The 16,394-nt window shown below is 41.4% G+C and overlaps 1 protein-coding gene across 11 annotated transcripts in view; it reads right to left on the bottom strand.

Moving 5' to 3' along the window:
* hspg2 (heparan sulfate proteoglycan 2) overlaps positions 1-15,170 on the bottom strand; it is a 61,319-nt gene extending 46,149 nt beyond the window's left edge. For 7 of the 11 annotated variants that reach the window (XM_061303214.1, XM_061303222.1, XM_061303248.1 and 4 more), the window contains exon 1: positions 14,773-15,169. In XM_061303214.1, coding sequence (XP_061159198.1) covers positions 14,773-14,829 — 57 coding nt within the window. In that variant the 5' untranslated portion in view covers positions 14,830-15,169. Of the gene's footprint in view, positions 1-14,772 lie in introns of all 11 variants that reach the window. The other 4 variants (XM_061303189.1, XM_061303196.1, XM_061303268.1 and 1 more) reach the window with 3 other exon arrangements.
* Positions 15,171-16,394: the final 1,224 nt, after the last annotated feature.

Below are 16,394 nucleotides of genomic sequence, written 5' to 3'. Positions count from 1 at the left end.
TCCCATTAATGATGATTCATTCACTGGGTTGGTCCATGCCAAGTCAGAAAAGAAAGAAAGATGTTGATTTTTGTATAATGAAGAAAAACAAGACGCTTGCTAATGTCTTGAGAGGCTGAAATCTGACGATTTGGAAAATGTTAAGTTCAACAACGGCTCTAAACAATCACTCATCAAAATAACTGTCCATTATTGTGTCGATTGTATTTTAGATTTCCAGTTAATGGCCCAATGGTGATTTCCTACACAGCATGATAATAGCTCTTTAGGGAACTTTAAATTTCCCAGCTGTGAATAAATAAGGCTGCTGATGCAGCTGCAAGACAAACTGTGGGAAACATAAAAGGCAACGTCAATTTGTGATCAAGAATTAGCATGTGACCATAGATGGAAATAACAAACTCCAGCGTTAATGCAGGCAGTCAACAGAACCTCCCCCACACTGATCTCTTCAAGCTTCTACTTCTCCTTCTACTTCTTCTATGAGCTCTCTTTTTTATGCTCTCACTCCTTAAAAGCAAGTACCTGTGCTGAGACTCGATGTAGCAACACGCAATGGACATGAATGGAATGTAAAGCACACGCTTGACACTGAGAGAAGGCTGAGGTCCAACGTGCAGCGCCAGGCACCGGTGAGACCTGAGCCGCAGAAACTAAGCGCCCTTATTCCTGACACGTTTCCATTGTTGGCATAGTTAAGACGGTTGAAATAAATTGGCGTTCGTCAAGCTAGTTCTAAATACAGTGCCGGCAAACGACAGCCGCAGAGATTTTTCTGTGCTTGACTGTACGTGTACATTGAAGAGGATTTTCGAAGCGTGGGGCAACAGAACGGCTTTGTGGGCCTGGAATGGCGAGTGAGCTGACAAACTGCCACTCACGACACTAAAACTCCAACCTTGGGCCCCTGCTGCATGAAAGGCTTGATGAGTGAGGTCCCAAAGCGCCGTGCAGCTCTTTTGACATTTCTACAGGGTTTAATCTAAAGTGATTGCACAGGGAGGAAATGGAAAGAAGTTCTTCATTCAACAAACACTCTTTGACAGGTGCGGGGATTGTCTTCCCAGAAGGTTCCATGACTAACAGGATGGGCGCAACAAAAAAGGGGTTGGGGGGTGCATTGCAAAGACTGAAGAATGGTGGGTTTTATTCTTCACGGTCGTCTAGTCAGTCTCCCACACAACATAAAAGTCAGACTCATACTTGAGCTTTCTCACTTTTGGCCAAATTTGTTCATAGAGGACACAAAACATTTTGCAGCGGCAGTTCACATAACAGCCGTAAACTACCCATTGGAATCACAAGGTGGAAATATGCTCAATTAATCAAATTTTAATCAGATTACGATTTTGGCTCCGGATGATCTCGAAATTCATATAATCGAGAAAAAATGGTTACTTGGTGTTTCCGTTCTGAGATGTGCATTTGCAATTCAATCACTCCGCCCCTGCGTGAGTGGAGATCCAGGCCATGTTTAACAGGAGAGTTTGTTTTTTTAATTTAAACAGGTTCAATAACTACTGTTCCAAACATGTTCAATAAATGCCGTTCCAATGTAAATAATTGTCATTTCAATATTGAACAAAATAATCATGATTATGAATTTATCCATGATTGAGCAGCCCTAGGAAATTCTGAGTAACACATTTTTTAAAAAAAAAGAGAAAAAAATGGCGTGCCGGCATTCCTGAAGCATGTCGCATGTAACTGAGAAGTGTGGATGTCTGGTGTGACACCATCTTGTCAAGCTGCCTATCAATTTTTCACGGATGATTTGGCTTTTTGGCTACCGGAACAGCTGAACAATTTTTCTCATGTAGAAAAAAAAAACATTTCCATCTTAACCAGGCTGTGTAAATAGAAGTCAAGCCAGCGGAACCGACAGCACACATGGACGCTTGTTGAATGAAGCGTCCAGCCTGTGTGGACACGTCTTTGCCAAATATGGGATGGAATGATGCCCCCCCACCCCAAGAAAGCTCCAATTTAACTTGAGATTAATTCATTTCAAAAGCTTTTACTTGGGCACTTGCTCAAATGTAGACAAGACTTTAAGAGGGAACTTTATCAGGCTCAAATGTCCACCTTAGCATTTTTAGAAGCAAGCTTTTTTTTCAGGCCATTTTATTGACGTTTTAATAAGTGATACAGAGATTTGTTGCGACCGTGGGAGGCACATCATACCCAAATGTTATCAAGCCCAGTTGCCCTAGTCCTCACAAGCTGTGAACTAGAGACCTCCCAAAGACGCTAAAATTTAACACACACATGGACATGAAATGAAAGACACCAGCTGAAGAGGCACACACTTATCAGATGTCCGTTCCGGTCAAGAATGAGCACATTCAGATTTAATAGGTCTGTGGGGGCCAGGCAAGCATTTTGACTGGTAATAAAACCAACTCCTGTGAAGAGAAAAAATATGCTAATTTATGTTAAGACTCATGAGGAATAACAAGTCAAAAGAATAAAAACTCTTTTGTACTTGACATGCATAAAACATAAAAGGGTGTCAAAGTAATGTAAGATATGTAGTGAGTGTTTCCGGAAACATTTTCGAGAGCGGCTTGCGGGGAAGTTAGGGAGTCAGAGAGCAGCTCCAATTGCCCCAGACGACAGCTGGCCAGTGTGGTACGGCGACTGGCGGCCACTTGGAAGGGAAGATCAGTGCCAACGTGGCCATCTGAGGCCTGCTTATTTATAACAGAAAGATACGCCATAAAAACACTCACTGTCCCGTATACAGTAAAGAAGCGACACCACAGCGTCCGAAATTAACTTATGATGACGTAATGTGGTTAAGCGCTTTCACCCGAAGCTACATCAGCCATCTTGGATCCAGTATCATTCCAGAGCATCAGCAATGACTAACTCACAGATGCACAATTGGGGGTAAAAAGTCTCTCATCAGCCAACCTAACATCCTCCGCAAATGAGGATCTTGCATTTCCTTATAAATTGCATGTAGCCCAGCTTGGCTCGCGCTAAATTTCAAAGGAATGAGGGAAGTTACTTCAATTGGTAACAGTTTTTACATGATGTAAAAGTATGAAAATGTTGACACTGAAACTGGGAATCGTTCTTAACTTTTGGTATGTTTTAAGACCACATCAACTTGTCTGATTTTGGAGAAGAAAGCTGTCGTTGACGCACTGGTTCTCCCCCCATGGTTTTGACTCGCCCTCTTCCCTTTATTTCTCACTCTTCATTCCTGCCTCAGGACCAAATAATTGGACACCACCTGTTGACTTGGCCCCACTCATGCTGTCCAACATAATGGCAGGCCAGAACTCGCTCATGGCCCCCCTGTGTACTCCATTAGCTCATCTCTCAAGTGTATGGGAAAGTTGGCTGAATAAACCCATACTCGAGTACACAGCTTACGCAAGCCTGATTGCAAAAGGAAGTTTTTGACATCTATCAATAAAATAGAGCATGGAAAAAACTTTGTCCCTCACAGATGTATTTACCAAAGAGACGGAAAATTAAAGAATTTACTCATTCGGGTTTTAACACAAACCGCAAAAAACACTAAGTTAATTAACTAGGATTTGTGTGGTTACCATGACGATGCTTTAGGAACGCAAAAGCAACTCCAGCATGTTGAGATTTTGCTTTGTAACCCAAGATGCACTTCAAACTTCGAACATCACAACAGAACCTGCTGTTAAGCCAAGGCGCCATCTTAAGCACATCAAAGTCCGTCTCGCTTTACTTTGGAAGCTTTGCAAAGAGCAAAACAAAAAAGCAAGTCAATGAAAGTAGAGTAAGAATGAAAATATTCCCCTCAGATGTATATGTAATTTATATTTTAAAATGATGACATCAGAAAAGCCAATGGTGCACCACTTTTCATATCCTTTACTGACAACCCCCAATGGAAAGTACCTCGTGTTTTTGCGAAGCACTACAAGATGAGACAGATGAATGTGTGAGTGGGAAAGAAGAAATAATAGGCTCCCTGGAATCCATCCCTGAACCAAAAAAAAAGCATTCATACAGCCCACTAGAAAAAAATCTGCATTCATCTGATTATAAAACGTATGATATTGTGATGTATCTACTACATTCATTATGAAATCACTTCACTTGACTTATATTGCTTCCTAAAAAGCAAATCTATGATTTTACTTGACATTTTTCTTAAGATTGAGTGGCCTGTTGGGTGTAGTTGTAGGTTCTTTTGTGACCTCAAGAATGAGTCGTCGTTGCTTGAAATACATTTGGTTGGCCAACCACTCTTATTCCCACTGTAATGGCTCTCTGACCATGATTCGCTGGTGTTTGAAAGCCTTGGAAAATGCTTTGTAACCTTTTCCAGGTTGATATACATAATGTTTTCGTCAATTCGATTATTATTTTGTCTGAAATTTCTTTGGATTGGGGCATGTGTTTCTTTTTGAGATCTTGTATTCTATTTTCTCTTTGAACTATTTTAAGTGATTTCTTTATTCAGCAAAACTTTGCCACTTTTGTTACAACCTGGGTGTGGCCAATGAAATTTGCTTTTAGTTTGACCAAAACTGGTCTATTTAACCTTTTGGAAAAGCGTAATCATCTTAATTACTCTTTTGCAAAGGGTCAAATAGATTTAGACTTTCCCCCCCTTTAATAAATAAATAATCATTTAAAATATTCCTTTTCGATTTACTTTACTAATACCAAAATCTTTATTTACGCAGAACAGTTCCTCATTTGCAATGCCAACTTGGCTGCAGACAGCCGAGTAAACAAATCTGTATCATGCTTTGAGGCTTGCCACACTCAATTATAGGCCTTGATTATATATTAGCATTGACACAATGGTGAGTTATTTTGGTGGCTCTTTTTCTTGCCAGAAGTAAGATGCCACAGGGGTGGCTCCTCACATTGTGATGTCACAAAGTGAGGTCATTATCTTGGATCGGGCGGGGCTGGTTCTTGTCGAGGAAGAATTAGCAGGAATGCGTGAGTGAATAGAGGAAAACACCACTTTAGGGGTGGTTTTTTTTTGTGAGGATCTAGCATTTTAATACTTCTAATACTTGGATTGTCTTTGTGAGATATTCACATTGGCTTGATGACCTGAAACATTTCAAGTGTGGTAAATATAAAAAAAAAAGTAGAAAGTGGGATTTCTTCATGGCACTGCACGTTGCACTGGAGTTTGTCTTTGTTTGTCTTGGGTTTCATTCAAATGAAATCCCATAGGATCATGTGCCTGTTAAGAAGTGGTGACTAAGTCAATTCTTAGAGCCATGCGTATTTTGACAGGAGATCAACACAGTCAACAGAGATGGAATTCAAGAGGGATACAAAAATACTTCAGGAGCTGTGGATCTGCAGGTGCTATTTCACCCTTACACCAAATAACCTGCAGCGTGACTGACTGGATGTGCAACTGAATACAAATGGAAGAGTCAGTCCAGTGAGGCGACATCCATGTCTAAATATATTTGCAGTGGATATAGCTCATACACATTAAGTGTGCTTTCACAAACATGCAGCTCAAAAAATCAAGGTCTGGTGGCCCACCAGAGATTTAGACAAGGTCATCCACTGCTGTGATGTGCAACCCTTCCCCCACCTTCCAATCTGAGGTTGGGTTTGGACAAGCACCAATAAACAGAAGAAAGTGATGACCTGTACAACCAATTGCTGCCCACCATTTTGAATTTGTTTTTTTTTCTTGTGTCATCACATTATCCTGTTTCTGCCAAGAGGATTGCTGTAATTCCGTCCGAAATTTAAAAAATATATACTTTTTTTTTTACTCATTTTCAGCATAAGTCTGATGGTAGCATGGTGGCCACATGCCTTTGAGCCACCTTTAATCTTGACATGTGTCAGTAGCAAAGACCACCTCATGACTACAAACAGAAAATAATGGGAATCACATGCAACTATACTTTTGGACGGAGAGATGTGACCTTAAGATGGAGACTAAAAGGGGACTTCCCAGCAGATATCTCCTTTGTTTGGTGAAGGAAGCCATTTGTTCCCCCCTCAATCCTGGGATCAAGGCAAATCTTAACCATCTCCCCCCAAAAAAGTCAGTGAGCTTTACTGCTTTAACTACTATTTACCCTAAAGCAGAGCAATGTGAACATTCCTGAAGCCAATTACTGGGTTGCAGCATGTGAGAGGGGATCAGGTGCCCACTTTGTCAGCATCAAATAGTCTCTCTGGGATTGGCACACAGCCTCTCCATACGGTTTAAAACCTTTACATTCAGATGGCCTCTGTCACCCTGTGACAAAGGATCAAGAGGCGGGACACTAGCAAAACCTGGGTTTATCTTCAGGCGGCTGGATCAAGAAGACGGATCTCGGGAATCCCAGTAATGCAAAAGTGGGATTGCTCAAGTGACAAAGCACTTTTTCTTTCAGCCGGTTTGAAAACAGGAACTTTAATAGGATAAGCTTATCTGTGTTGTTACGGGCAATACTTACAGTTATTTCTTGGATTGCACATATTCTTTTTTTTTTTTTAACACCTTCAAATGCCCCTTTGGATTTATTATTCCATTAATTTGATGGAACAGGAACAGACTTTGTTTATGAATTTACAGGCAAAATCATGTTGTTAATTTTTTAACAAGATTGGACACCTGTTTAACAGTTGAATGCTCGTCTGAAGCGTTTTTTTTTTTTGCTGCCTCCATGTTTGGAAATGAGTGTACAAATCCAAGACAGCCAGAGAGTGAAAGCAGACTTTGGACGAGCAACATGGCGATATAGCTACAGTGATAATGTTGTTGCTTGGGAGATACACACTTTTGTCCAAGGTCAACAAGAGGCTCGGTGGGAGACAGCCTTGACTTTTCTGCATCATTTACTTTTATAGGAACCATTGTAGTCGAGCGCTCAGGAGTGTCGTGTTTATTTTTTACTATTTGAACCGTGAATCTTGTTTTGACCATTGACGTGACATGCTTCAAGCAATAAACAATAAAAAAAAATCCATACAAGAAATGTATGGCTGTTTTTTTTATTGACAGTGTTGACTGAGTGACTGTAGTTTATTAACTCACCTGGTGAATCATCCTGTCTAGACTTTAGGCCTGGAGCAAGAGTAGCATTTTTAATCAGACGTACTGATAAGGAGCCTTTTTTGTGTGGTTTATAAGATTTAACAAAAACAGGCGTGCAGTGTGTATGATCTCAGAAAAGAGAATATTTTAACAACAAACATTCACAAATTGTAATTAAATTCCCAGGCGGTAAATATTTAAGTCAACCAGGAATTGTCGGAATTCACAAATATGACAATAAAAATAATAATTACAATGTATGTCACCCAATGTACCAAACAAAAAATGTCATGACAGTTTTACACGTCACTTTTTACGGGTCGAAGTTAATCACGGCCATGTGTTCCCAAACAACACGACTGTGTTTGAAAGAGCTTCTTTGACGTACTTTCTTCTAGACACAGCTGTTTGAAGTAAAACACCACAGAGGAGTGAGGGGGTGGGGGGGTATTTGCACCAACTAACCGAAGGAGCCAATCAACAAAAGACGGTCCAAAAACAGAACCTTGGAAAAATGGACCTCACAGGTAAATTTCACCTGTCCTCATAACTCTAATTTGAAGGTGTGCTCACACCTCCAAAAACATCTGGAGTTGATGCACGCATACAAGAAAGGAGCAAGAAGAAGAAGAAATCTCCCCTTTCATTGGCCGCAGATGTGAGCGGTCCGTTTCCTTCTATAATAAAGCGTAATTACAGGCATGGGGACTCGGTGTGCTTGTGTGAAAACACACTGACGACAGGCGCTTGGTTAATCAGCAATGAAGCACAGAAATGTTGCTGCACATCACTCAGATCTTGAGCTTGCAGACAAGCCAGAACAAGCTCGTTAGACCTTACAGCAGGAAAAAAGTAGACAAGCCTTCAACAGCTCGAAGGCTGAACTCTCCTGAGGTCTTACTACTTGGGATTGAAAATAGGATGTCGAACAGCTGTTGTGCATGACGTCTTGTAAAAACCTGCAAGTCTCCCTAGATTATAGTTCAAGGAGCAGGATTTCAAGTTTTTGTGATGCCACACGGAAGGGGATCAGTGGTGGCAAAAAAAAAAAAAAAAGGGTGAATGTGTCCAACTTCCTGGCTGCTCTGTGTAATATAGCTTAGTCAGCAAGAATTCGACAAGATGTTGCATTAAGCCGCCATACCGCAATTGTGTCTACTTTTACACGCAATGGAATGCCGGATAATTTCATCATGACTTTTGTGTCAGTGCCATTTATATAGAACCACAACCCAGAAAATTTGCACCTTCACCCCTTTTGCTCAACATCAAAGTTACGACGGCGCAAACTACTTGCTTTTCATTTCGATGACACAACGGTTAGCTTTTCATTGCAACTGCAAGACAGTTCATAATGTTAGTGTTAGAAACTAGCCTGTGGCGTTAATAAGAAATGATTTATAATGGTCTATGAAAAGATTATCTTGATCTAATCGAAATAAATGGTCTATAAATTCCATGACAGTTTGTGAGCACTCATTTGCTAGCTTCTCACGCGGTAATAAGTCCTGATGAAGATCAAAAATTGATAGCAAGCTATAAATGATCTTGGACTGGTATTTCAAACCATGATGACACGCAGTCCAGGATTCTCTAAAATAAATGAGCAGCTCACAAGCATGATGAAATGATGAGATCCACGGCTGCGAGAGTGTTGACAAGCCGCTGGAGAGGGTTAATCAGGAACTAAACGGAAAAAATGGACATGAGCGCTCCCCCTCCGTCTATGCCGGAATATCTTGACAGTTAGCTACACCTCCTGCATGCCCATGTCTCCACCCCTCGTATCCAATACAAAGTGTCCCCCCCCCCCCCCACACACACAGGGCCTCTTGGTCTGGCAGAGTCCACTACTCACATAAATCACATAAAGACTCGGTGTCGGCAAAGCAACATTTAACTCTCCCTTTTAAAGTCTTAACTGACGGCCTTGGCCAGAGGTGTGTCCGGCATGAAGCTGACTGCAGGGAAAGCGACAACTTTACTGTCCCGATCAAAAGCATAAATCCCTGAATCACATATCACTTTTCCATGACGGTCATTCAAAGAAAATAGAGAATACATGAGTGACTTCACATTTAAGCAAAGACCGCAGTTGTGAAATATAACTAAAGAAAAGCAGCTGCTGTTCCCACAACTTGATCCTTCACTGTGGTACGGCGCAGGCCCCATTTGTCACCAGAGACTTGATTAAAAAAAAAAAAAGTAAAACTTCTCAAGTGTCTACACAGGCTGACTCATAGTCCTTCTCACAAAAGTTCAAGTACAAAACTAGCAGATGACATCACTGATTAGCAACACTAACATGCCATGTGGCCAACAGTTTATATTGAGAGAGGTCAACACAGCTTGCCCATATTCAAACGTCGGCCATCTCGTCACGTATGTCCCCGTATATGGCAGTGTGAAATTCGTCAATGCATCAAATTTATGTGTCGCTATTGCAGAACTGACAGCAACCTAAAGCAAAAGTGGAGTCAAACAAAAGCCATTACCTCAACACCGAGTCATGAACACCGAAAAAATTACTGGCTCTCGTTTTTTTTTTTTTATTATTATTTTTCATCCTGTCACATTTTTACCGACTATAGTGTTTTTGGGGGGCTTTAGCAATAAAAGTCCTGCCAGTCAGTAGAAACGTGCAGCCACGAGAGGTCAGGGGGACGTGACTCAAAATGTACACTATATGAGGCAAACTTTATTATTTTTATTGATCCCCAGAAGAGGACTGTAGAAAGATTGAGGGGGCTGCGCAACAAAGTCACAGCAGTTGGGAATCGGCACCTTTTTTTAAGTGGCAAGCAAAAAAAAAAGAAATTAGCTTCTCTATCTCCAGCCACCGAGCAACATTCGCATTGAAGACTAAATTACACTCGCTCCCTTTCTAGTCATTTACTACATATAAGGTGAAGTATTGTTTTTGTTTTCATTCCTAACAAAAAAATCTCGTGGTTAAACTTGTTGTAATGAAATTCATATCTTCATATTAATTTACCCACTGTGGGATTAATTAAATCCATTTGATCAATTGTTATCTAGATGAAACCCCAGATGATTGATTTTTGTTTGGTGGAACAAGTGGAAATGTAATCTGATGATACCATTTAATTTGGCTTCACATATGTCTTTGCTCTTTATTTAAAAAAAAAAAAAAAAAAACAACATTGAGTAGAATATTGGCCAAGTAGTTAAGCAACTGGCGTAGAATCATACAAAACGGATTGCTGCACGGATAATATGTACTTAGTGGCAGTGGCGATCAAGGTTAAGACATCTTTGCTCCCACATGGGTGAAACCATTTCAGTCTAAACCTTGGACATTTATTTGTCTGCTTTACTAATTGAGCGACCTTCAGCCTCAGACTCGCAATCTTGGAACACATGCTTGAGCCACTTTGCAGAGTCTTTATGTCTCAATGGATTTATTTGGAATAACTGAAATTGAGATGGGATAAAAGATGGAAGCCTCCTTACACTGATAGCAATCTGTGAGAGCTTGGGGAGTTTGAATGAGATCAGAATGCTTAATGGTTATAATTTCCAGAAGCTTGCAAAAGAGCTGCACCGCTAAGGGGATTTACATGCTACATTTTTCTTAAAAAAAAGTAAAAAAATTCTACCATGGCTCTTTTCGCCCAAATAAATATGTCTAAGATCATAGAAAAAACAAAATCAATGAAAATGTAAGAAGATGAGAGAGAATTTACAAATAACTAAATATTCCATTCAGGTGGGGAAAATTACATACAGGAAAGCCTGAATAAACTTTTTTCTGGGGAAGTAGGGTACTCCTGGCGGACAGATAACACCAGATTTCATTTCCTTTTCAGGAAGATGACTCAGCATGGGTCAAAGGTTTCAAAGAATCTTGGGCATCGGAACAATAGATGAGCGCAAACGTTTCGGCCCGAATGTGCTCATGCTAAATGATATTTTAGAATTGCGTCATGAGATTCATTGATTTGGTAATCGTTTTCATCTTTTCATCAATACGTTCCTGCTGTTAACCTGTTGTGAATCAATATAGGGGAATGAGGAATGACAATTGCTAGATATAAAAAAAAAACTGAGCGCGTGTTTTGAGGGAGAGTGCACAGGGTTTATTATGTCTGGTGGAACATCAGCTCAGACTCGAGAAACTGCAGCCTGGAGGACGTGTGAAGAACAGAGAGCCACTTAAGACATGTTCACCTGTATTTGCATTTTTTTTTTTTTAAATGAGACATGACGAGCTAAAACCTGCAGAAATTGACTTTGTGAATCGCTTCTGTGAATTTCAATTCATGACCCTCAAACAAAGGTCTAGCAAATGAGACATGCGGGTGGGAAGATTCACAGGTAGAGACATGTTGTACAGTAAGAGGAAGCCTCCACTGACAACAGGGTAGGATTGATCCAAGTTATAATAGGAAATACACAAAGAGCAGTGACATTCTTTTGAAAAACACAATCCTGCTTCATTTTTACAGAAAAGGGCAGCAGCTCTAATCAGGAGCATCGTCGAGTGGAGAACTCAGAAGACAACTCAGAAGACAATGCAGCAGCTCTGCCAAAGTGGCGTCACATATACTGTAGGGCTTTAGAAAAGACAATGGTGGACGACTGAAGCTTTTCAAAGGCTGCATTACACTCAATTTAGCATTTCAATGGATCTCCTGGAAGTGCATGCCTGGAAAAAGCCTGGTGGTCCCTTATGGAAGAGCAAAAAACAGGATTTGTAGGACTGAATACTCATTCCTGTGGAGTCAGAGCAAATTCCAAAGGATCGGGTTGGATTTTACAACCTAAAGCCATGCATCAAGATGAGATTTGCCACACGCAAATACTTTTTGACGATTAGCTAGTTTTATTGCTTTTTATTGCTGTTGGTGTCCACGAGTCATCTGCGACCCGACTATGAACTCTGCAGGGTTCAGTGCTCCTGCAGCTTCATAACACAGGAATGAGAATGATACTAGAAGCCAATGGGCAGATTTCAAAACCTGGCTTGTTGGAAACTGTCGTGCACACTGTTGGAGTGATTACAATAAGAAATAATTTCATGTATAGGTTAAAATAGTAAATTACTCTGAAATAAGGATCATGACTTGGATTCTAACCAATATAACTCAATATATACAACAATATAAAGGAGCAAAACCTACCAAACATATCTTATTTAATTATTTTTTATTCATGCATCTATATATTTATTTATGTATTTATTTATAAATAATGATATTCTATTATAAATTATTTATAAATTACAAATAAATAAATCAGAATTGAAATAAGGAACAGGAAATGTTTAAATAAATAAATCAGAATTGAAATAAGGAACAGGAAATGTTTAAATAAATAATAGATAAATAGATAAATGAACGAATAAATACTCAATTACTAAAATATAAAAATATTTAATAGCTTCAGCCATGGTACACTTGCTGACGGCTTGAGCATACAGACTACATATATAGTTAAAGGAAAAAAGGTGTTACTGTGTTCAGAGATGTGAATGGAAAGAGTGGGACTCTAGTGAGAATGAGAAGCGCCGGAGAGTATGTGCACACATGTCGGCACATGCACAGCTGAGGTGCAGCCTGATGAGGAGTCTGCGGTTTTGCCCTTCATGGATGCAGTGGCATGCACAAAAAGCAAGGCTTGACTATCAAAGTAGAGTTTGACATCATTAACAGTGGCCCGTTGGCTCGAGGCCACTCTGTGACTGTGTTGGGCCACCTGAAGTTTACTGTTGCTCTTCCAACTGCGCCATAACAAAATATGACTAAATCAATATGATATATTCAATATTTTGAGTTTCATCCACTTAAATCGATCAGTCAACATTGATCTGGGCAGATTTTTTTTGCATTTTATCTGAAATCCTTGGCTTGATGAAAATAAACCTATAAAAACTTGAATAGTAATTATACAGTTCAATTTTAAACTGAAGGGGAAAAATACTTTTCACAACAACTACTAAGCAAAGAGGAGAAGAAGAAAAAAAAAATCAACCTTTATTTGGCATGATCATTGAGATTTCCCAGTCTCATTTCGGGTTTAAATGAACCTTGACGAACCTCATCAGAATCATCAGAGCACATCTCCACACTGGACCGAGTCCTACTTTGATGGCGACAACAAACATCCCACAAGCGCCAGTCTGCTTGAGGAGTGGCGAGCCGCTTCAGTGCAGCCTCTTGCCACCAGCCAAGATGGCTTCTCTCCTGTGGCTATAACTCAACAATGCAATGTTTACTGAACCAAGTCTTCAAGCAATTATCCGAAGGGGTCTGCTGCGAGGGGGGGTCGGGGGGGGGGTCCCCCTTCTGTTCAAACGATGGAGTGCAGTTGGTGTTTGCACTGCTGTGCTCGCAATCCTCATCCACTCTGATTGGCAACTAACCACCAGGTAGTCTGAATCAACAAAGAGAGCACCAACTGCCTCCTCAATGAGTCGGATATTGCAGACCAAATAAATCAAGAGATTAAGTTGTCAGGTTGAAATAGTTTTATGCGGATGAGGTGGTCGGTTTACGCAGCGGAGCGAGAGAATCATTTACACCACTGGCACACATGCAAGATATACCGTCAAAGGAATTCAGGCCAGCCCACCCCCACCATTAAGTCAGGGGACACTTGTGTGACTCTAAACTTGGAGACAACACAGAGCCAACGGTGTCAGCGACCACGGGAGGGATGATACAAGCAAGTCACAGTCAAACCTAAACAAGCCAAAGTTGTTGCGTCACAGAAATCTTTGCTCGCTACTGTTGACTGCCAGCGGGACACTTGTGACACACGCCCTTGGCCATCAAGAATTTGCACTGACTTTGATTTTAGGTGTGCTGATGAGCATGACCCCAACATTCCAGCAGGCTAGGAGGAGGGCCCGTAGCAACACCAGAAGTGCTTGGTGCTTAATTGAATCATAGAACAGGGGAGCCTGCTGCTATAGTTCAAAGTCATCATAGAGGAAACAGATGCACGCGGTTCCAGATAATTCAATTAGGTTTTGGTATGTTCGGGCCTGGTGTTCAATCTAGGCTACGGTTCAAATACGGAGGCCTTTACCTGATGCTTACTAGAAGGCTGGATGGTAAAACATTTTCAGAACAATATCACGTGTAAATCCATCAGGTGTATGTCAGCTACATCCCATCGTTCAACACGCCTCGGATCAAATCAGTACGGGAGAGGCCGATATCTCAGCTGTCACAGCTCCAGGACAGTAAAACAAATATCTAAAAAATGCTTCACTAGAATCAAGGCTCTTTTATAAGAGCTCACAGATAGGTACGAGACTACTGTTAAGAAATGATGTAAAAAATTCAATCAACTAATGACAGCTCTAATGACAAATACGTAATGTAAGCAATCAATAGCACATTGTTGGATAAGTACAAAGGATTAGATTTGTTGAAATGTCTTTACGCCAGCTTTAACATGTTGGTCTTTTGCTGCAAGTGTGAGCGCCTGCTGGGTGACGCAGAGACAAGAAGGCTATGCAGGTCTGACTATGAATAGCTTGTTTCTGTGGATAAACTTAGAGCAGCTTCTCACCAGCGGACTCCTAGTTTGTCACTTTTAAAAAGGCATCCTTACATGCTGCACTGGAATCTGGAATGCAGCCCACTTAGCATGTGAGCGGCACCATTCACCAAACTGATTCATGGTATAGAAAAGCTCCACTTATGGATTTGCCTTGACCTTACAAGAGAGGGTTGTGTCTTTTAATAGGAGAGTTTCGAGGTAATAAAAGTCTCAAAGCTTATACTTACATGAACCAATTGGCATGAGAGTAACAAATATAGAAGTCCATAGGTCCAAGAGCCCATTTTCCTCCAACCCAGCCCAGGCTGCAACTGCTGGGGAAACTGGAAACAAGAAGGTCCTTCTCTCCTGCTTGCCCGCTTTACTGGAGCGACTCCTGCGCCCCGTCCGAGTGTTGCGTCCCGGGACAAAATTGAACGTCTCTTCTGCGTCCCGTGAGCCGTCGGAACTGCATCAACAGGTGCGAAACGGAGGAGTGGAGATCCGCCGCTCCGATTTGGCTTTGTGCATTCGGCGATGAGCACCAAACGAGCGCGCTGGGCTGTGCGCTTCGACACTGTGAAGTGGTTGCGGGCTGGTTGAGTGAACTCACTCTCTGCAAGTCACAGGGAAGTCCTGTGTGGGACGGAAGAGCGCACTGGAAAAGTAAAAGACGGAATGGAATTCTGGGAGCCGCTGGCTCTGGGAGAGACATTGCGCGACGCGGGGGTTTTCTTTTGGATGTTGTTTGTTGATGTTTTCAAATGTTCTATCCGGAAAGGAGTGACCGTGATACTCCAGTGACCCCTCGTTAGATCACATTGCTGTCAAAGTTTTTATTTTTTCCCATCAAAAAGCTTTTTTTTTTTTTGTCTTCACCGATTTGAATTGCAGCTAATGAAAATTTCTGGAGGAGGGTAAGCCCAAGCCAATATAGCAAGATTTTAATATCCCCTTCCTCCTCCATTTAAGATTTAACAATACAGTGGAGCCTCGGTTTTCGAACATAATCCGTTCCAGAAGGTTGTTCGAGAAGTGAATCGTTCGAATTACGAATCATATTTTCCCATTACAAATAATGGGGAAAAAAGCCCCCTCCCCCAAAAAACACCCCTTTTTAAGCACTTTTTCATTTGCGCGTTTTTGTCCAATCGCGCAACTGCAGCGCACCGCCAAACGCGCAACCGTAGCGAGTTGCCGACCGCGCAACTGCACCGCGCTGGTCGCATTATTGTGACAGAGCCGTCGCTGAGATTTAGAAAATATTTTTAAAGTCCTGCTGTACTTTCCAAAATTAAAGTGGACATCAGTGTGCAGGGAGCTTAATTTTGTCCGATTTCGCATGCAACTGCAGCGCACCGCCGAACGCGCAACCGTTGCGAGCCGCCGACCGCGCACCTGCACCGCTCGTCGCATTATCTTGACAGAGCGGTCGCTAAAATTTAGAAAATATTTTTAAATTCCTAATGTACTTTCCAAAATGTAAGTGGACCTCAGTGCGCATGGAAACTTAATTTGGTCCGATCGCGCAACCGCAGCGCGCCGGGCGCTCAGTGTCGCATTGCTTTAGGAGCGTCTTTGTGTTTTAGGATGGGTTTACTGCTCCCACTTGCATCCTTTGGAGGCATGATTAGAGTTAATATAATCCTCAGAGTAACGAGAACGTAATAACGAACGCAGTCAGTTGGTATCGGGTCCTCTCGGCTCATTTCGCGAGGTTCGACAACCGAATTTCGTCCGACATTCGAAGCAAAAAAATCTCGAATTTTTTGTTCGAATACCGATTTGTTGGAGAACCACGACGTTCGAAAACCGAGGCTCCACTGCACTTCAAAAGGAAGTGGAAGTTTTTGTTGCCCGTTGCCTGATT

This window comes from Syngnathus typhle, linkage group LG2, assembly GCF_033458585.1.
Source record: "Syngnathus typhle isolate RoL2023-S1 ecotype Sweden linkage group LG2, RoL_Styp_1.0, whole genome shotgun sequence".
NCBI classification, from domain to species: domain Eukaryota; kingdom Metazoa; phylum Chordata; class Actinopteri; order Syngnathiformes; family Syngnathidae; genus Syngnathus; species Syngnathus typhle.
The sequence above is the reverse complement of the archived record's forward strand: the minus strand, read 5'-3'. Positions and strand labels throughout refer to the sequence as shown.